Source organism: Rhinoderma darwinii, chromosome 4 (genome assembly GCF_050947455.1).
Source record: "Rhinoderma darwinii isolate aRhiDar2 chromosome 4, aRhiDar2.hap1, whole genome shotgun sequence".
NCBI lineage: Eukaryota > Metazoa > Chordata > Amphibia > Anura > Rhinodermatidae > Rhinoderma > Rhinoderma darwinii.
This window is the reverse complement of record NC_134690.1, coordinates 93,136,750-93,158,432: the sequence shown is the minus strand read 5'-3', so window position 1 is coordinate 93,158,432 and position 21,683 is coordinate 93,136,750. Positions and strand designations below refer to the sequence as shown.

Below are 21,683 nucleotides of genomic sequence, written 5' to 3'. Positions count from 1 at the left end.
CCTCATAAAAGGGGGAGTACTGTTAGGGATCTGCCAGGTACTTCATCTAGCTATACTCCTGGGATTAATCAATCCACACCTGAGGCCAGACCTGTTCGACTGACACCATCTCCCACCAACCAGGGTGGCAGGCTCAGGAGTGGGAGAGCCTATCGCGGCCTGGTCTGTCGGAGTTAGCTCCGCCCCCTGCCCTTTATTACCTGCCCTGTGCTCTCCCTCAGTGCTTGTAATTCTTTTGGATTCCTGGCCCCACTGCTGCTTGCTCCAGCCTGCTCCTGCCGTGCTTCTGCCTTGCTGCAGTTCTGCTTGACCTGCTTTGCTTTGCCCCTGGCTTGCTTCGGTCTCCGTGCCCGCTCGGGTGTACTCACTTCGTCCTGGTCCTGACTGTTCGTTCGCCGCCCCGTTTCCTCGTGGCGTTCCGTGGCTACTGCCCCTTCCCTTGCGTGTTCCCTGTTTGTCTTCCTGTGCACTTAGCCAGCGTAGGGACCGCCGCCCAGTTGTACCTCGTCGCCTAGGGCGGGTCGTTGCAAGTAGGCAGGGACAGGGCGGTGGGTAGATTAGGGCTCACTTTCCCTTCACCTCCTTCCTGCCATTACACACAGATGATTTTTTCAAATCTGACATGTGTCACTTTATGTGGTAATAACTCCGGAACGCTTTTACCTATCCAAGCGATTCTGAGATTGTTTTCTCGTGACATATTGTACTTTATGTTAGTGAAAAAATTTGGTCGATAAATTCAATATTTATTTGTGAAAAACTTCAAATTTTAGCAAAAATTTGCAAAAATTAGCATTTTTCTAAATTTTAATGTATTTGCTTGTGAAACAGATAGTAATACCACACAAAATAGTTACTAGTTAACATCCACCATATGTCTACTTTGTTTGCATCATTTTTTTTCACGTACTTTTATTTTTCTAGGACGTTACGAGGCTTAGAACTTTAGCAGCAATTTCTCATATTTTCAATAAAATTTCAAAAGGCTATTTTCTCAGGGACCAGTTCAGTTCTGAAGTGGCTTTGAGGGCCTTATATATTAGAAAGTCCCCATAAATCACCCCATTTTGAAAACTGCACCCCTCAAGGTATTAAAAACCACATTCAGAAAGTATTTTAACCCTTTAGGCGTTTCACAGGAATTAAGGCAAAGTAGAGGTGAAATTTACAAATTTCATTTTTTTGGCCGAAATTCATTTGTAATAAAAAAAAATCTGTAACACAGAAGGTTTTACCAGAGAAACGCTACTCAATATTTATTGCCCAGATTCTGCAGATTTTTGGAAATATCCAACATGTGGCCCTAGTGTCCTAATGGACTGAAACACAGGCCGCAGAAGCAAAGGAGCACCTAGAGGATTTTGGGGCCTCCTTTTTTTAGGAATATATTTTAGGCACCATGTCTGGTTTGAGGAGGTCTTGTGGTACCTAAACAGTCGAAACCCCCAAAAAGTGACCCCATTTTGGAAACTACACCCCTTAAGGCATTTTTCTAGGGGTATAGTTAGCATTTTGACCCCACAGTTTTTTTGCAGAATTTAGTGGAATTAGTCTGTGAAGAAAATCACCTATTTTTCTGTGGAAACATAGAATTTTTTCATTTTTACAAGGAATAAAGGAGAAAAAGCCACCCCACATTTGTAAAGCAATTTCTCCCGATTACAGCAATACCCCATATGTGGTCTTAAACTGATGTTTGGACCCACAGCAAGGCTCAAGAGGGAGGGAGCGCCTTTTGGATTTTGGAGCGCAGTTTTTGCTGGATTGGTTTTCAGTGCCATGTCGGGTTTGCAACGCCCCGGAGGGACCAAAACAGTGGAAACCCCCCAAAAGTGACCCTATTTTGGAATCTACACCCCTCAAGGAATTTTTCTAGGAGTATAGTGAGCATTTTGGCCCCTCAGGATTTTTTTTAGACCTAAGGTGACCAAAAAACAGCAATTTTGGCGCTTTAAATTCTTTATTTATTACAGCGTTCACCGTGCGCAATAAATTAAGTTTTCATTTATTGTGCCGGTCGGTACGATTACGCCGATACCATATGTGTATAGTTTTTTTTACGTTTTGCAGCGTTTGCACAATAAAATTATGCTTCTATAAAATAATTTATTTTCTGGGACACGCTATTCTGAGCCGTAACTTTTTTATTTTTTCGTCAAAAAAGCTGTGGGAGGGCTTGTTTTTTGCGGGACGGGTTGTAGTTTGTATTGGTACCATTTTGGGGTAAATGCGACTTTTTGATCACTTTTTATTCTATATCTTGGGAGGGGTGGTGACCAAAAAGTAGCGATGCTGACAGTTTTCCATTTATTTTGTTTGCTGCGTTCACCGTGCGGAAAAATTAACATTATAGTTTCATAGTTTGGGCCGTTACGAACGCGGCGATACCAAATATGTGTACTTTTTTTTAACGTTTTCATTTTTTCCCTATAATAAATGACTTATTATAGGAAAACAAAACCTTTTATTTTTACAGTTTTATAAAACATTTTTATTAACTTTTTTTTACTTTTTACACTTTATATTTTTGTTTATTTACTTTTTTTTTACTTTTTACACTTTCTTTTTTTTACCTGCAGCACTGATCGCTGCTAGAATACATTACACTACCTAGGTAGTGTAATGTATTCCAACTGTCAGTGTGACGTCACAGTCACTCTGACAGTTGGTCTACGAGGATCAGCAGAGGCTGATCCTCATAGGCTGACATACATGGCAGACCTGGGGGCCGTTGTCTGGCCCCCGGGTGCCATCACAAGCATCAGAAGCCCCCACGATTGCATGGGGGCTGCTGATGCGCTACAAACCCGCTACATGCGGAGATCGCAATCGAGCCCCGCATGTAATTGCCGAAATCAGCGGCGATGAGCCGCTGATCGGCAACACTGGAGAGTGTCAGCTGTCGGGGACAGCTGATCTCCAAGTTCCCGATGCACACTGTCGCCGACAGTGTGCATCGGGAACGGCACGGTGACTTTCTGTCACTCTGACAGGAAGCCTATCAGGACCAGCCGTAGGTTGGTCCTGATGGGCTTCCGTCCATGGCAGACCCGCAAGCCATTGTTTGGCTTCCGTTTGCCATACTAACTATCGGCAGACCCCGCGATATGTTAGAAACCCCTAAAATTCGGCGATTGCACCCGATCGCCGAATTTAAGGGGTTAAAGGACCGCTGGCCGGCAAGAGGGGAGTGTCAGCTGTCGGCGACAGCTGACCTCCCGATTCCCGGTGCACACTGTCGCCGACACCGGGAAAAACTCAGTAACTATAAGTACTCGTGCGGGAAGTAACCTCCCTCAACGACGGACAGTTACGTCCTGGTGCGGGTAGGGGTTAAAATTTTATTTTCCGAGCGCTGAGCATGGTACTGTCCAGGGTGCTGAAAGAGTTACCGCCGATCAGTGCAGCCCATTAACTCTTTCAGCACCCTGGACAGTACCATGCTCGGAAACGGAAACACGGAGTGCACACGGCCGCTAAAACGGGCACACGGATCCGTCAAAAACGGCTGTGAAAACGGTGTGGGAAGTGTGCACGAGGCCTGCAGATCACCACAATACACAGGCCGTAGGAACCACCATGAAGACTTTCAAGCGATCCAGGCATATTGAGAGTAGTACAGGTCCTTCTCAATGAATTAGAATATCATCAAAAAGTTAATTAATTTCAGTAATTCAATTCAAAAAGTGAAACTCCTATATTATATAGATTTATTACACACAGAGTGATCTATTTCCAGCATTTTTTTCTTTTAATGTAGAGGATTATGGTAACAGTTAATAAAAACCCAAAATTTAGTGTCTCAGAAAATTTGAATATTATATAAGCCCAATTTCAAAAATGATTTTTAATACCGAAATGTTGCCCTACCGAAAAGTATGTACAGTATATGCCCTCAATACTTGGTGGGGTTTCCTTTTACATGAATTACTGCATCAATGCGGTGTGGCATGGAGGCGATCAGCCTGTGGCACTGCTGAGGTGTTATGGAAGCCCAGGTTGCTTTGATATCGGCCTTCAGCTCGTCTGCATTGTTGGGTCTGGGGTCTCATCTTCCTCTTGACAATACCCTATAGATTCTCTATGGGGTTTAGGTCAGGCGAGTTTGCTGGCCAATCAAGCACAGTGATACTGTGGTTATTAAACCAGGTATTGGTACTTTTGGCAGTGTGGGCAGGTGAAAATCCTGCTGGAAAATGAAATCTACATCTCCATAAAGCTTGTCAGCAGAGGGAAGCATGAAGTGCTGGAAAATTTTCCTGGTAGACAGCTGCGCTGACTCTGTACTTGATATAACACAGTGGACCAACACCAGCAGATGACATGGCCCTCCAACCATCGCTGACTGTGGAAACTTCACACTGGACCGCAGGCAACTTGGATTGATGTCTCTCCACTCTTCCTCCAAACTCTGGGACCTTGATTTCCAAATGAAATGCAAAATTTGCTTTCATCTGAAAACAGGACTTTGGACCACTGAGCAACAGACCAGTCCTTTTTCTCCTTATCCTAGGTAAGAGGCTTCTCACGTGGTCTCCGGGTCATGAGTGGCTTGACACAAGGAATGCGACAGTTGTAGCCCATGTCCTGGATACGTCTGTGTGTGGTGGCTCCTTAAGCACTGACTCCAGCCGCAGTCCACTCCTTTTGAATCTCCCCGATTCTTGAATGGCCTTTTCTGGACAATCCTTTCTAGGCTACGGTTATCCCTGTTGCTTGTGCACCTTTTTCTACCACACTTTTTCCTTCCTCTCAACTTTCCATTAATATGCTTTGATACAGCACTCTATGAACAGCCGGCTTCTTTAGCAATGTCCATTTGTGGCTTACCCTTCTTGTGGAGGGTGTCAATGACTGTCTTCTGGACACCTGCAAAGTCAGCAGTCTCCCCCATGATTGTGTAGCTACTGAACCAGACTGTTGGACCCTTTAAAGGCTTAGGAAACCTTTGCAGGTGTTTTGTGTTGATTCGTTGAGTAGAGTGTGACACCATGAGTCTACAATCTTAAAGGAACAGTGTAATCACAAATTATTTTTTTATATGTTAAAGATGTTAGTGCTTTATTAAAAACGTTTATATTCATTTGTGTGTTTGTGTTTTACTTTTTCTTATTTTTACACTTTTTCTTCCCTATGGGGGCTGCCATTTTTTGTTCCATTTCTGTGTGTGTCGATTAACGACACATACAGACATGGAATACGGCAGCCACAGTCCCATAGGGACTGCGAACGGCTCCCGTCCCATTGACTGCAGTGTACGGCGTCTGTGTGGGAACTGGAAGTTGCGGCCGGACAGTAATATTACTACTTCCGGTCGCGGCTTCCGGATTTGTGCACTTGCACCAGCGGCAGCAAACGGAGCGGACGGGCCGGAGGGAGCCGCGGCGGCAGGAGCAGGTAAGAGATTTCAATGTATGTTCGTGTTTGTGTGTGTTTACTACTGTATGTAAACCTACTACACTGTGGGTTAGCTCAAAAAATGGCGACACACAGTGTAGGAGGTTACACCGTTCAAACCCCTCGTTTATCCCGGCACTAGCCAGGATAAAGGAGGGGGGGATGCTGAGAGCTCACTAGAGCGAGGGCTTTTAACCCAATGTTGCAATGCTGCAACATTGGGAACAGCTCCATCTAGTGACCAAAAATGGGTAGTATTATAAATTAGAAATAATTTATAATATTTCCTGGACTTGTGCAAAAAAAAATAAAAAATTTGAACAATGTTTAATCACCCACACACTAAATGTTTAATTTTTTTTAAAAAAACATGTTTTTCTGGCAACACATTCCCTTTAAACTTTTACCCAATATTCAAATTTTCTGAGACATTTTGGGTTTTCATTAACTGTTAGCCATAATCATCAACATTAAAAGAAAACAAATGCTGGGAATAGATCACTCTTTGTGTAATGAATCTATATAATACATGAGTTTCACTTTTTGAATTGAATTATTGAAATAAATTAACTTTTTATGATATTCTAATTACTTGAGAAGGACCTGTAGAAGGAAACAATTTTAAACTTTGGGCAGGGTTCAAAACCAGGATATAAAACCAACATGCACAACACGAAAGGGACTATATTAAGACTGCTGACTTAGACTTGTACATGTATTAGATGTCCAACAGGCTTTCACAATACATGAGCACTGTCCTATAACAGTAGCAAGAAATTAACTGTGGCACAACTTTCCAGGTCCATAGGAATATACATGTACATGAAATTTTTATGTGACTATCAAGCAATAAAATAGAACAAAGAAAGACAAAAATGTAAACGGAAAAATCTGTTGCCCATAAATAACATGCAACTCACACAACTATTGGGGCTATAGGGTAAAAGTCTCACCAAAAAAATCTGTGTGCAGACAAAGCCTAAGGCTCTATTCACACGACATGGTCCGAGTGACGGCCGTATTAGTCAGTTTTTTACGGCCGTTTTGCACCCGTTCCGTTTCCGGCCATGTTTCCGTTTTTAACGGCCGATTTTGACCCATTTTGCATCAGTTTTTTTGCCTGTCCATTTTAAAAATGGATGTATTTCATTTGTACATTTTTTTGCCACACACTTCCCTCTGTAGATAATGCCACACACTGCCCTCAGTAGATACTGCAACAGCCCCCTGTAGGTAGTGCCACACAGCCCCCTGTAGGTAATGCCACACAGCCCCCTGTCGGTAATGCCACACAGCCCCCCTGTAGGTAGTACCACACAGCCCCCCTGTAGGTAGTGCTACACAGCCCCCTTTTACATAGCACCCCCCCCCCATAGATGGCACCCCCCTAACTTCCTGTAGATAGCGCCACTGTAGGGGGCCGTTTCAGGAAAAGTCCCTGACTTCACTGTCCATATATGGACAGTGAAGTCAGGGACTTCTTCTAGAGCGGAAACACCGGCCACAGCGCCGGGGATTCCGCTTCAGGAGTAGGGGACCGCTCCAGGAGAAGTCCCTCACATGACTGTCCATATATGGACTGTGAAGTTGGGGACTTCTCTTGAAGCGGAATCCCCGGCTACAGCTTCGGAAACGCTGTGGCGGGGGATTAGGGATTACGCTCTTACAGGCAGCAAAAAAATACCCTCCTCCTCCTCACATGCACTTCGCACTGTAAGGAGGGGAAGAGAGTGAGCGAGCGGCAGAATGCACGGCTGTCACTCGGATCACATTCGAGTGACAGCCGTGTTTTACACTGCCCCATAAACTTCTATGGGATCTTTGCGATCGGGAGAACAGCAGAAAATAGGGCATGCTCCATTTTTTGATGGCCTGGTTTACAAAAAGGCAAAACAACATTCTTTCATCCTATGATGAAAAACCAGCATGGACAGCCCAATGTTTAGGCGGAGAAGGTGATGAAGCAAACAGGCCGAAGGTGCAAGACACTGCAGGTATTTACAACAATGCATTTTGGATCTGAATTGGTTTATAAGCAGTGAATATTACTGGATGCAAACAGTGTAAACCCTTATGCCCATGCACTTCATAGATACCCAGATTCCTGCTGGTGCAAGCTAATAAAAAATTGCTTTCAAGAAAGTAGGTATCGCTTACATTCAAACCAAAGGTTCGGAAAGCATTAGTACAACAAATGGGCTCCCTCTGGTGTTTTTCTTTAATATAACATAGTCACCAGTAATTTATAGTTTAGTCCGGAACTCCTCAATCTTTTTTACTGAGGCCTCACCATGCCAAAATGTAAACAAAAAAGTTTTACATTTTGTCTCCTTAACCCAGTAAATTATTGATAATACGCACAAAAGGAGTCACTTGTTGCTAAAACAGAGATTGGTGCAACCATAGAAAGGACTGTGCGCCTCAGAATAACTTCTGTCAAACTGTCTCCCCAGCTCACCAACAACTGGGGGTCGCCTAACAGTTTAAGAAACACTGGTCTAGTCAATGATCTCTTTGCTATTAATAATCATCATGGTGTCCAGGGACATGTCTCTATCTATATTGGTGTATCTATCGCAACTGTCTTTCTTTTATCTTTTCACTAGATCAAAGGGGTTCTCTGCTTTGGAGAATTCCTTCTTGTTAGAAGGGTTCCTTGACAATAAGCTGATCACAAAGCGTCCCCCTGCTGGGACCCCCAGCGATCAGCTGTAATCTGTGAGGAAGCCTTGCAGTATGTGTTTAATTTCCCTGCAGCGCCACCAATAGGGAAATGAGGCATTACGCAGTGCCCATTCATATTAATGGGTTTGTGTAATGCAGCACAGGTCCTCCAGAGTGAGAGACGCCCTTTGTAACCGTTCTCCACTCTGGCAAACAGATGAGGATCCTGAACAGGGGACCGCCCTCTATTACCTCCGAATTCCCTAATAGGGTGAATGGAATTGGTTTTTCTAAACTGGAGAACCCCTTTAGTGTATTTATATTTTTAGAATATCTACATTCTTAGATATCCACATTTAACGTCATAAATGTAATGTAATGTCTATTAACCTAAAATAAACTAGATGATAAAGTTTACTTATATATCCATGGATGTAGGCATGGCAAGCGGTCTGAAAACATTATCATCCATTTTTTAAACTCTAATAACATGTGACACAACAAGCCATGGCTATGTGACAATAACAGTTTTAAAGGAAAATATTCCACACTGGGTACAAAAGGAAACGATAAGCCTCATGTATGAAAACTGTTTCACCTCCGTAACCATCTTATCTCCTGGTGGAACAAAGGATTGGCCATGTCAAACATACCTGATCCTGGTTTCCCCTAATACACATAAGATTGATCCTGCCGGGATTGGGGGGATTCACCATAGAATATATATGACCAGCATAAAGAGTTAGCAAGTTTTTTGTAAAACACTTCTGTTATTAACAGATGATAGTAATATAATCCACTTGTTAATATATCTTTGGCAGCAAAGTTACCTACCAATGGCGTATGCAGAACAAGATCCTCCTACTCTCTGGCAGGACAAGATCCCCCTCTAAACATCAGGCAATGACAGCTGTATTTTATTCACTGACTTTTATGGCTACATGCACACCTTGCATAATTAGGTGCAGAAAATCTGCATAAAAACCGCAGGTAATTCCGCTGTTATATATATATATATATATATATATATATATATATAGCATAAAAAACACTAAATGTCATCCTGCTGAGATACACTGTAGCGAACAAACAAACGCCATGAGATCTAAGGAATTATCAGTAGTTAAAACCAAAATATAACTTCATAATTGACCTGACCATGTGGAAAGTTAGAAGAGGACTATAGGTATTTGCACTGTAGAAAGCATATACTCCGCATACACTTGTAAAACACTTTACAATCACTCATGCCAACTGAGTGTGGCTTTGACAGCACAGCTTTTTTTTTTTTTAAATACATATATATTTGTATAAACATATACAAACTGAGCTGGGCATAAGAATGTACCACCCAATCCCACAAGTGTACTATTAGCCATTCCCTTGTCAGCAAAGGGCCTACAGAACATCATATTGGCGATGATGTAAAACGTTTTGCTAGGCTTTGTTTTAAAAGTTCCAGCGCATTGAAAAGTTGTGTGTGGTTTCCTTCTTCCGTGTTAGGATCCATTCCAGTTTTCGTGAATACTGATATACGGAACCTGGGATGGACCCACAGATGGCTCCTTTACCACCCACTATACAGTATTTTTTATTTTATTTTTTACTTTATTTAAAAACTTTAACATATAACTTTTTTCTATGCTCACCTTTCATTGGTTTCAGTTTAACAAACCTAGACCCAACTTGCAAAAGGAAAGTAAAAAAAAAAAGGTTGGCATATACGTACTTAGGCCTGATTCACACGAGCGCTGCGCATCTCTGCCGTTTTTTCATGTCCGAGGTGCATCTGTGCTCAGTGCTGCTGGACGCGATGTCCACCATAGTTGAGAGCCTATGGAGTGATGCGTGAAAAGAACGGACATGTCCTATTTTCCCACGGACCCTTCACACGGTCCGTTGAAACAACGGCTGTGTGAACGGCCACATTGAATTACATAGGTCCGTGGGACGACCGCTGTTTCAACAGCCGTCCCACGGACGTTTAACACGTTCGTGTGAATCAGGCCTTACTGTAAAATTTCTCAATACTGTAAAGATATATGATACAGTTTGGCTATGGGTTCCCTTAATGCTGGCCGTACACAGAAGATAGAAAAAGGCTGATGATTGCACAATGTACCTATACAGATTTCAAATGATGTTGTTCGGTGCAGTCTACCAATGTGCCCCTACATATCCGATGACAGAAAATAATAATTGGCCGACGTATTGGCGGATGGATGTAAAATATAATGACATCATTTTCTTCTGCTACCACCTTCAATCATCAAACTAAAAATTCCAACATGGCCTACCATTTTTGTAAAAGTTCACTGACGGCGATTGTTTGTGGCATTACATTAGTGACGATCGTTCAATCTGATCCAAATTGTACAGTTTCTTCAACTTTCATCTGTATGGCCACCTTAACGCTACGGGCCATTGGAAAGTGCCCTGTAGAACGTCAGTTCACCCCTTTACAGAACAATAAATCTCCCAAACATGAGTGTGAATGCGACACAATAGAACTTTGCGCAGGCATTGGATAGTTTGAAGCTACTGCCACACTGCTACTTATCTTCATAGCGGAGTTCTTCAGTGCTGGGATTGTTGATCCCCCATACCAGTACAATATTCTCAGTGGTGAGCTATGTTTGCAGATAAAAATAACTACTGAAAGACTCCTTTATGTAGTACTTATTATCCAGAACTCTAAATTACCAAGACTATTACATACATTTGAAACTGGTAGTAATTTAATGGTATCTAGCTTAGGTAAAGTATGCCACATTGGCGCAATAAGGCAAAAATATTTTTCAAGATTCAATATAGAACCCATCGAGAGTAAATCATGGAATGTGAAATGTACTTTGCTGTGGATGAATAGAATAGAGTAGTGTGTTATTTTGGAAGGTGAGTAGAGTGACTTATTCAACGTGTCTCTGACAGCTCTCATCAAGTTTGTAGTGTTGTGTATGTGTGAACTGTGTAAAGCACCGGGGTCAATGTTTACATAGCAGCGTTATTCCTTAAATCATCCTCACAAGCCGCAGCCATTCACTGTAAGAAGAGGGACTTCTGACTATTTAACCATAGACTTTGGTATTTGCTGCATGTAGTTTGGTGTTAGTAAATACGTGAAACATCTTTAAACGCCTTCGATTCCTGCACTTATCGATTGCTTGGAAGAGGACCAATGATACATAAACCATGAGGGTATTCCCCGTCACTGTTCACCACTATTAGTTATCTTGTCGGCTAAGAAACGGGTTATCAGCAGTAACTTCTAGCCTTCTTCCACACAATTATACATCCTGCTATTATTATTTATATAGTAAATGGCCTCATGCAAATACACTAATCTGACAAATTGTACAATTAGGCTCAATGTTACATGGATCCAACACCATCCATTTTACTTAAACAACCATTATCAGTGTTGCCCTGAAGCTTCGGGGCCCGAGATCTGAATCTGACCAACATATTCAGAAATTTTTGAGCGTTTTAAAGGAGTTCGAATTTTAGAAGAAGGCGACAGCATCCACCCAGGTGTAGAAATATATATAAGAAAAAGTATTTATTCCAGCATGACAGAAAACACATTTTCCATCATGCTAGAATAAATACTTTTTTTAATATATTTTCTACAAAAACAATGTATGGATGCTGTCGCCTTCTTCTGAAATTCTGATGCGTTTGTGGTCCCGAAGATGTTCCTGGACATTGTGACTTTGCAGCTCTATTTAGCTCCTTGAGAGCGAAAACTCTGATGAGAGAGAGTGCTGTGAACACAGTTTCTTGGGGTTGTCCACTTTTGAAATAGTTTTTTGTTAAAAGGTTCCCCTGCTCAATTCCTTGCCTCCCTTACGCCTGAAGTTTACTTTCAAACCAAAACCCTGTTTGAGACAATTTGCTCATCTTCAGGTCCGTGTGACACGACACTCTCTATCATCTTTATATTCTCTGCTGGCCATTCCTCCGGAAGGCTACGACCTCCCGTTTTTGGCCAAATGGGGAGCAGACTTACAGGCCTCCTCCACAAGTCCTGCATCGCTAGTAGATACCAGAAGGCTGGGTACAAGCTCCTGTCCCGCTGGTACTATGTACCAAAGAGACTTTACCTGATTTACCCCACGTCCTCCCCTATGTGCTGGCGCTGTGGTTCTGCAGTGTGAACTCTCTTACATATATTTTGGTCTTGATCAGCCCCTCAAGAGTTCTGGTCGGGGGTCCACAGACTCTCCTACCAGGTTACTGGTATAGCCTTAGACAGATCCCTGTCTCTTTTTCTCTTACATATCAATGATCTTCCACAGCGTTATTACACTCGATCTATCTTCCGCCATCTGGTCAATGCTGGCCGAGCCTGTGTTCCTGCCCTATGAAAAAAACTAAAACGCTGCCCCAACCATTGTACAGTGGAAGACATCATGAGGATGGAGGAGCTCACTCCATCGCTGCAGAATACTGGGGAAACCTTCTTCATAGTTTGGTCCCCTTGGATCCAGTTTCAGACCTCGGATACATATAAGTCCCTGCTGACATCTGATAGTGCTCTGTAATTCTAACTGGTCTTAGGGGGAAAAATAATACCCCCCCCCCCACCTTCCCAAATGTCTTGTTTGTCCTGGCCTGGATCAGAACAATGAGCTTTCTTTCATTGAATATATGTACCATGTCATGTTTCTGATCACGTATTTAGTTCTCTATAATGGTGCACCTCTCATTAGCATGGCTATTTGATTGTTCCCTTTGTTTTGTACCTTCTGTTTGATTATTTTCTCCGACCACTGTTGGGTCGGTCTGACACAGTTCACTGTGTTCTGTGCATTTGTATTTTACTTAAATACAAATAAAAAACAGATTTAAAAAAATGGTCCTCTGATAAGCTGATCACAGGTATCCCACTGTGATCAAGTGTTCAATTTCCCACTGTGAGCAAGAGTTCAATTCACTTCTAGCGGCATCAAAGGGAAAATGAGGCATTGCATAGTTGCCCCTGAAATCAATTGGGTGTCCATGTAATGCACGGATATGTTAGGTCCTCCAGAGCAAGAGATGATCTTTGTAGCCGCTCACCCTTCTGACTAAAAAATGAGGGTCCTAAATGGACCTATTTCCCTAATAAGGTATTTACCAAACCACCTTTTGAAGTAACTTCTAATAAAGGTTGATTTTTAATTGTGAAGTGAGTTGGTATGTTTTGGTATACTCCTTTTCTTTCTCCTCCTTTTGTTTCCTCTGTGTCTACAAATCTATAACTTTTTAACTTCAGAGTACAAACAATTTCTAAAATGGATGTAGGAGGCACTTGTTTAGAGGACCCATACACTACCCTGTATTTAAACATTCTTTATTTTTGGGTATTTTCACAAAACCAATCAAAACAAGCCAGAAATGTACAGCACTACAGAAAATATATGCATTCATCAGACATAGCCGGCAAGAAGTAACAAAAAGAAAACAAGAAGAAAAATCAAAAAATAAAACCCTCCATATTATACATATGATAATGACATACATTGCAACAGATTCCTCTGTCCAGCAGAGGAGAAAGTAATAAGGTGGCTAAGACACCTGGATATCAGGAATACATGGCACTACATCACAATCAATACTGAGAAGGCAGCCAGGACAGTGGGCATCACGACAGACGGCATCAGAATCATGACATGCGATAAGGCACTACTTCCTAACCCTAGATCGGATAGAGGATAAAGAGAACAGGCAAACCCAGAGGGCTCGCATTCCCACTATCAGGGCGGATCAGGCCCAGTCTCCCCCTGAAATGTCCCATTAGGCCTACGCGTACAGTAAGTAATCGTCCGACTCAAAGAACTCCTGCCATTCCTGCCAGACCAAACTCCCTGACCGTGGATGTTCATGCTGGGCCTGTGTTGCCTCCTCCATTCCCTGCAGATGTAAAATCTCCTGAAACCATTCAGTAATAGTGGGTATGCCACTGGTCTTCCATAGCCGTGGAAAAACCGTGCGTGCTGCGATCAGCATGAAACTAATCAAGGTTTTCGTGTATTTTTTGATCGCTCCAGGGAGCATGGAAAGAAGCAACACCTCCGGTGTATTGGGCAGCACTTGACCCGTGACTTTCTGTATCAGATCCACCACTGTAGCCCAAAATGAATTGATTAACGGGCACCCCCACCAAATATGCAACATTGTACCACCGGCTCTACTACACCGCCAACAATTGTCAGGTACCTCCGGGTAAAAGGAATGAAGCAGTGCAGGAACCCTATACCAACGTGACAAGATCTTATAGTTAGTTTCCTGGGCCTTGCAAGAACTACCCTGTATTTATAGGAAAAAAAGTGGTCACAGATAAATAATAACGCAACATTGGTTCCTATGAAAAACATAAATTTATTTTTATTAAATACTCATAAAAAGTTATATGAAAGTGTATATAATCCACTCTGCTAAAATATTCATATATAAATAGATATTTGTATTTATTTTAGACCTAGTTACATTACCATAACCTTTAACTGATTTCTGAACTCAACTGATAAGACAATGGAGGAAACTTATAAAACTGGTACAAAGGAAAAGTGACAGGTTTTAACTATAGCAACCAGTCAGGTAGTGTCTTCTTATTTTATAACCTAAAAGTGAGTGTTTTACTCGTGATCTGTTGCCATTGGGAAAACTGCATTTGTTTTTTAAATTTTTTCATGAATCTCCTCCTTTCTGGTTATATTATTCATGCACTTGTAAACCAAAAATAAGGCAATGAGTTGGCTGATATAACCTATACAGAGCCCTCATGCTGATTGTCCGAGCCTATGGGAACAAGACAAATGACTCGATTCCACTGGAAATCTGTTTTATCACTCTTTTTTTTCTGCAGATATGAATAAATAGGAAACCATGTCATAACTTATTAGGCTCGGGCTCCACACAAAGGCCAGTGAGACACGGTAAAATTGAGGGATTACCACATCTTGCAAAGCAACTTAAATGTTTCCTTAGGGGAAAAAAGTAATAGGCAATCTTGTGACCAATGTAATTAATCCACACAAGGTTGCGACGCATCTTGTGATAATGTTGCAGTAACGCATTGTTTCCTTAAGGTGGCTAAATGCGTTAGAGAAAAATTGATCACCACCAGTACTCTTGTAAAAAACTGGAAAGTCACTTCCGCCCATACATCGACCGCAATTCTCTTGTCTCATTATACATGTATGGGCAAATTGCACGACTATAACAACCAATATCATCTGAAATGTGTATGGGGATGTCGGCTTACTGAATGTTCATCGGACAAGCAATCTTTCGAACATCACCCTACTGCTGTCTAATGTGTATGGCTAGCTTAAAGAGGATCTGTCACTAGTTTATTAATTCCCTATCTCCTGAATAATCTAATAGGCGCTATGATGTTGATAACTACGATATATATATTTTTTTTTCAAAAGTGTTTATTATTTGCAAAGTTATGAGAATTTTTCTAAATATGCTAATATGACTCTAATAGCCAAATAGGAGGTGACTCTTTCTTTTTACTCTGGGCGGTGTAATGTTTTCTGTATGACGCTGTCCAATCAGCATACAGCTTCTCCCCCTTCCCAGCAACACAGAGTGATCACATAGTATACAGCTTCCATTCCCGACTGTGTTTTCAACTGGTGATATCTCCGGTTGTTTCACAGCTAGAACTGCAATCCTGCTGCCATATGAAAGGCCAGCTGCCATATGAAAGATCTCATTTTTCATATGCCACCACCGCTGTTCTAGGTGGTCCACAGCCGGAGATATGGCTATTTGAAGTGATACCCTTCACTCCAGCCTCAGTCTCTCACACTGTGTGAAGCAGCTTCATGCTGATAGGACAGCGTCAGAGGCTGTGAGGAGGCTCCACCTCAGGAGAATCGCTGCTGTTGACCCCCACTTGTCTAGTACAGGCTAATTTACATATTTAGAAAAAAGCTCATAACTTTTAAAATAATAAACATTTTGGGACACAATTTTCAGTAGCATTATCAGAGTGACAGCCTATCAGATTAGCTAGGAGATTGGGCATTACTAAACTAGTGACAGATCCTGTTTTAAGCCTAATATGTGTAACACTAATGTTATGAGCTGGATTATCATGTGTATAATCATAATTTCAGGAAATAAGAATATAGGATATTTAGAAAAAGTATTCGGCACACAATCGTTGGTTTTGAATTCTTTGATTTTTATTGTATTGGATGCCAGGGGTTTGATGCGTGCAACGTTTCGGTCAAAGGACCTTCGTCAGGCACATGTTCCCATTGGTCGCTGGTGTATCCAGATGTACTGCGCTGTCATCAGTATGGCGGATTTCCGCTTATTTTTGGCGCCATACTGATGACAGCGCCGAAACGTTGCACGCACCAAACCCCTGGCATCCAATACAATAAAAATCAAAGAATTCAAAACCAACGATTGTGTGCCGAATACTTTTTCTAAATACGATTGGGTTGGGACCCTATTCGTGCACCTCCTCTGGTCTAGTGCACTCTGAACCAATCTCTAAGAATATAGGATAGTCATTACAATAAGATAAAAATCTTTGTAAACATTGTAGGCCTAAGATATATTGTACATATAACTATTGGTAATAACTGTATTATTTTGTATTTAGTTTACAATAACAATTCTTTCATCTGGCAACAAAAGGACCTGAATAGTGACAGATTATCAAATATTATAGATGATCAGACTTTTGTAGAAAAGTATATAACATTTACTGGTGGGAGAACATACGGGAAGACATCCCAAAATAAAAACTAATATAGATGGTAAATTATCTTATAGTCCTGTCAGAAACAAAGGCTGGACAATCAGAATTTCCAGACTATTATATAGAACATAGGTTTCTGTATTTATTCAATATATGTTTGATTTTGTTTGTTTGGGGAGGGGATAAATTTAAAATGTAATAAATAACCTGTACTAGTTCACTTTTGCAACCGTTTAATTATTGCTTTTAATGCTTCCAAAATAAATATATATATATATATATACTTTGCAAAAATCCTTTGTTTAATTCTATTGTTTTACAGCTGCTACCATCTATAGTATGTGTCCCCAGGGTTACAGACTACACACAAACCCTGTGTAGTCTGATCCTGCAGTCATGTGTTAAGGTACAATCACACGTAGTGTAAAAATAAGCCACAAAATATGCAACAGTATTTCAGCAGCAAATTCAGCAGTGGAATAAATTTTGCGGATTTTGAGGTGAATTTGCTCCATATTTGCGTTGCGTATTTCAGTACAAAATTTAATATGGCATTGAAGTCTATGATGAAATTCTGCATCTAAAATCCGCAACACATAGCGAAAACACTGCATAAAATATTTCCGCAGTGGCAAAATTCTGCAAGGAAATTTAAACCATGGATGTTTTACAGATTTTGTTTTTACCCATAGGAATACACGGGGGAAATTTCCACAGCAGATTTTTGCGGTACGGAAGGCACTCTTAATCTTTCATCTGACCCCCTCTTATATCGTCTATAGGTTAGCAAGATGAGGAAGCAGATGGATTGGAGTAACACTTGGCTGCATGATCAGACTACACACAGGGTTTGATTATAATCTGTAACCATAGAGGCACATAGGTCTGCAGAGAAGCTGTATACAAAAATGGTAGCTTTTGATGCTCTCATTGCCAGGATCATGGAGTAGACAGTGGTAGGTCCCTCACCGTCAGAAATTTATATAAGTGTCTAGTGGGAAAAGCCTTTTATAGACTGCCGTTAAGCTACCATAGACATAAAAATGTGCCCTTGAGCGATCCAGCCACCACGCTAAGTTTGTTACAATCAGGATGCTCATCAATAAAGGAATATAAATAAAAAGATATTTGAGACCATGGGAATGATTTTCCACTGTCATTGCTATACATGTATTTGCTCAGATAGCTGACTAAATGCTTTCAGTGTTTATCAGTAATGCCTCAACCCATGGAAAAAACGCCTCTATACCTTTTCTAAATGATGCCACAAATTTCCATTGGTCAGAACTAATTTTTTTAATAACACAGACTGACTATTGTTAGGCTAGAGCTCCATGGCAACAAGGTCCACAGTAAAATTGCTGGGTGAGAAAAGCTGCGTGGCATCGGCCCAAGTAGCCCGCAACTTTTTCCCTGAAAGGTAAACATTGAGGTCACAATCAATTTAGTTTAATACTGCGATTTTACCAAGATTTGCCGGCGACATTGTGTATCACGTATATGTTGAGGGTTTTGTTGCCGATTTTTGGGCCAAAGCCTGATGTGGTTTCATAAGGTATGGGAAATATAAAGGAAAAACGTATACTTCTTCCTCATGGATCCACCTCTGGCTTTGGCTCAAAAATCTGCAACAAATGTGCGGTGTGTGAATCCAGCCTAGATGTTCTGCTTCCCCTATAGAAACATCTCTTTAGTTGTTGTCGTAGTACTGTTGGGTCTAAGTAGGTGGTATTTGCCTATCATCAAAGTGTAGTTTGTATTAAAAATATTATCTGCAGTAAGATTTCTGGGGCCACTACTGAAGGAAAACTTTAGCTGAATCAAAGGAGCGCATCAATCAAACGAGATTGTATTTTTATTCCTTACTATAAATGTCTTTCATGTAATGATTAATCTGCTCCATAAGAGAATATCCCCTGTAACAAATTTATGACTGTGGTGTAAATACATATGTTTTATGACAAAAGATCAAAAACCAAATGAGTATTTATCTCTATAACTGACAATGCTTTGTAGTGGCCTTCACTGGTGTTTATTATCTGCATGGTAGAAATGAGACCCTGTGACTGTCCATATGACTCTATATAGATATGACTTCCAGCAGGTATATTCAGATGGAGTTTCTTTCCTTATTTCTAGGAAATATGAATTTTCTTCCTTATTTCCAGGAAGAGGTTAATGAGCAGAACGCAAGGTCTGCTGTCTACGTTTCACCTCCAGGTCAAGCTGCTCTTGTATTGTGGTCACCTATGAGAGAAGATATAAATATTTTTATTTTTTGAGTAATTATATGAATAACTTATGTACATAACCAAATGATGCACCCCATCTATCATTGAGCCCCATCAGCCAGTCAGACATGCAGAAAGCACTGGCAAGTTGGAACCCCCAATACCCAAACTCATTTGAAAAAAGAAGTACACATGACTGTGTGATGGGGCTCAATGACAAGCAGGGGTACAGCATGAACGACATTTTGGCCAAGTAAACCCACATTTTTTTACTTGGGTAAATAGTAAGCGCAAATGCAATTCCTCACTTATTTTATTAGGATATTTTTATGTGCCCCAATTTAAATTGGTCTGTCCAAGTTTGTCTATCCTATTGAAGACTGCTCAACCTGTTGCCCAATAAAGGAGCAGTTTATACCAGGGATTCCAAATCTTTTCTACAGGGGCCTCACCAGCCAGAACATGGTATATGAGGGGGCCTCATTATTGGTTGTAGTCCGTGCCAATATTTTAAAAGATCACCTCAATTTATCTTAACATTTGTCTCCTGAACCAGGTATAACATTAAAGGGTCACTAAACAATCAACAAACTTCTGACATGTCATAGTGACATGTCAGAAGTTTTGATCGCTGGGGGTCTGAGCACTGAGACCCCCACCGATCGCTAAAACGAAGCAGCTGAAGTGCTTTACCCTTTAAAATAAGCACAAAAGGAGTCAACTATGTTGCTAGACCAGCAAAACTGTTGGTTTCTGTCAAAACTGCATCCCCGCTGTGCTTTACCAACAACTGGTGGGTGCCACACAGTTTGAGAAGCAGTGAACTGTACAACTAATTTACTTAGACCACAATCTAATCTGCTTAAAGCAACATCCCCAAACAAAGCCTTGCCCAATTTTTCAAACAGTGAAATCAGCCCACGTAACAGCGAATGTTTAAAGTTTACATTCTATTGTGCTGATGGTTTCCTTAAAAGGGTTGTCTGCTTTGGTCAGTCCCTTTTATTTAGAAGGGTCCCCGATTAAAAGCTGTAAACTGGATGTGTGGTTGCTGGGACCCTTAACACGTTCAGGATTTGATATGGATGAAATCTGAATCAAATCCGTATATAAATCCACATTTAGAAATCTGCAAGTGCGTATTTCTTATGGTGCAGATTTCATTGCGGATTTTAACATCTAATTGATTTCTAGGATTAAAATCCGCAATTAATACGCATTGAATCCGGCACGGAATGGACATGCTGCAGATTTAACATTTCTACCCGCATCTATAAATCCGTAATGTAAAAATACGCTACATGTGGTTTGGGATTGTAGAAACCTATCTACCTGCATTGTACAGTAAAATTATGCAGATTTGCTCTGCGTATTCCACAACTCAAATCCGCATCAAATCCTGAACGTGTGAAACTAGCCCTTAGCGATCAACTGTAATCTGTCAGGAAACCCTTAAGCAAGTGTTTAATTTCGCTGCAGCGCCACCACAGGGGAAATGCAGCATTGCACAGTTCCCATTGAAATCAGCGGGCTGTTAATGTAATGCACTGCCAGGTCCACCAGAGTGAGAGACATTCTTGGTAGCCGTTTTCCGCTCTGACTAATAGATGAGGGTCCAGAACTAAATGTCAAGCATTTTGCTCTTCATAAGTAGAAAGAATGGGTGAAGATTGGCTTTGTCTTCTATACCGTGCTCTTATCTTCAGGTCCCCCCTCAGCAATGGTGTAACCTGCCAGTAGATATGCCTCGTACCCATTGTCCAACATTGTAACAAGGTTTTTTTTAATAATCCATGAGCATTTACCTGCTCCTCCAGCCCTTTGACCCTCTGCCTATGAGCTCTTTCCCTAGACTCCAGTGTCATCTCTGCCTGCTGCTGAGCAATGCGCAGTCTTTCACTCTCTGTATCCACCTCCTGACGATGTCTCATACTGAGTTCCATAAGCCGCTGTGAATGAGCACGTTCCATCTCCGTCATCTGGGTCTATTAAAATACAATAAATAACAATGTATTGCTATTAACACTGTTGCCTTGCAGCACTGGGGTCCTGGGTTCAAATCCTCTATCTGCATGGAGTTTGTATGTTCTCCCTATGTTTGTGTGGGTTTCCTCCAGGCACTCCAAAAATATACAGAGAGAAAATTTAGATTGTGAGCGTAACTGGGGACAGTGAAGAAGGACAACTTCTGTACAGCGCTGCGGAATACATTGGCGCTATACTAGTAAAAGAATAATAATATGAGATGCGTGAATGGATTACTTTGGCGTTCATAGCATCTTGTCAGTATATACAGGAATGAGTACACTTACAGTCTGGTAAGACCAAAGAATTTTGTAGAAATAACTACTAGTACACATCGACATACACTCTAACTGGATTAATTATTGGTAGTGTAAATATACCTCCAAGTATTGATTCTGTCTCTGTGCCTCGGTCACATCTTTTTTCAAGGACATCACCAATTGGTTTAGTTGCTCCTTCTCTATGCTGATCCGTTGTGTTTCTCCCTCCAAACGCAGCTGCTCGCGCTTCACCTGTAAGTGACGGAGCAATATGAATGCTTCTTCAAAATGTACACATTGTAGATGTTCTCCATCTAATAGTCCTACCAGAACTCAGACAGGTAAGACTCTAATTAGGCATGTTGGCCAAAGTCTCTATCGTATAAGGTTTGCTCT

General features: G+C 41.3%; 1 protein-coding gene across 2 annotated transcripts in view; it reads right to left on the bottom strand.

Annotated features, from left to right (window-relative positions):
* Window positions 1-16,254: 16,254 nt before the first annotated feature.
* The window catches only part of CROCC2 (ciliary rootlet coiled-coil, rootletin family member 2), a 149,254-nt gene continuing 143,825 nt past the window's right edge, over window positions 16,255-21,683 (bottom strand). For both annotated transcript variants that reach the window (XM_075861357.1, XM_075861358.1), the window contains exons 34-36: window positions 21,408-21,539; window positions 20,808-20,987; window positions 16,255-19,018 (exon numbers count right to left, since the gene is read on the bottom strand). In XM_075861357.1, the coding sequence (XP_075717472.1) occupies window positions 18,947-19,018; window positions 20,808-20,987; window positions 21,408-21,539 (384 nt within the window). In that variant the 3' untranslated portion in view covers window positions 16,255-18,946. The remainder of the gene's footprint in view (window positions 19,019-20,807; window positions 20,988-21,407; window positions 21,540-21,683) is intronic.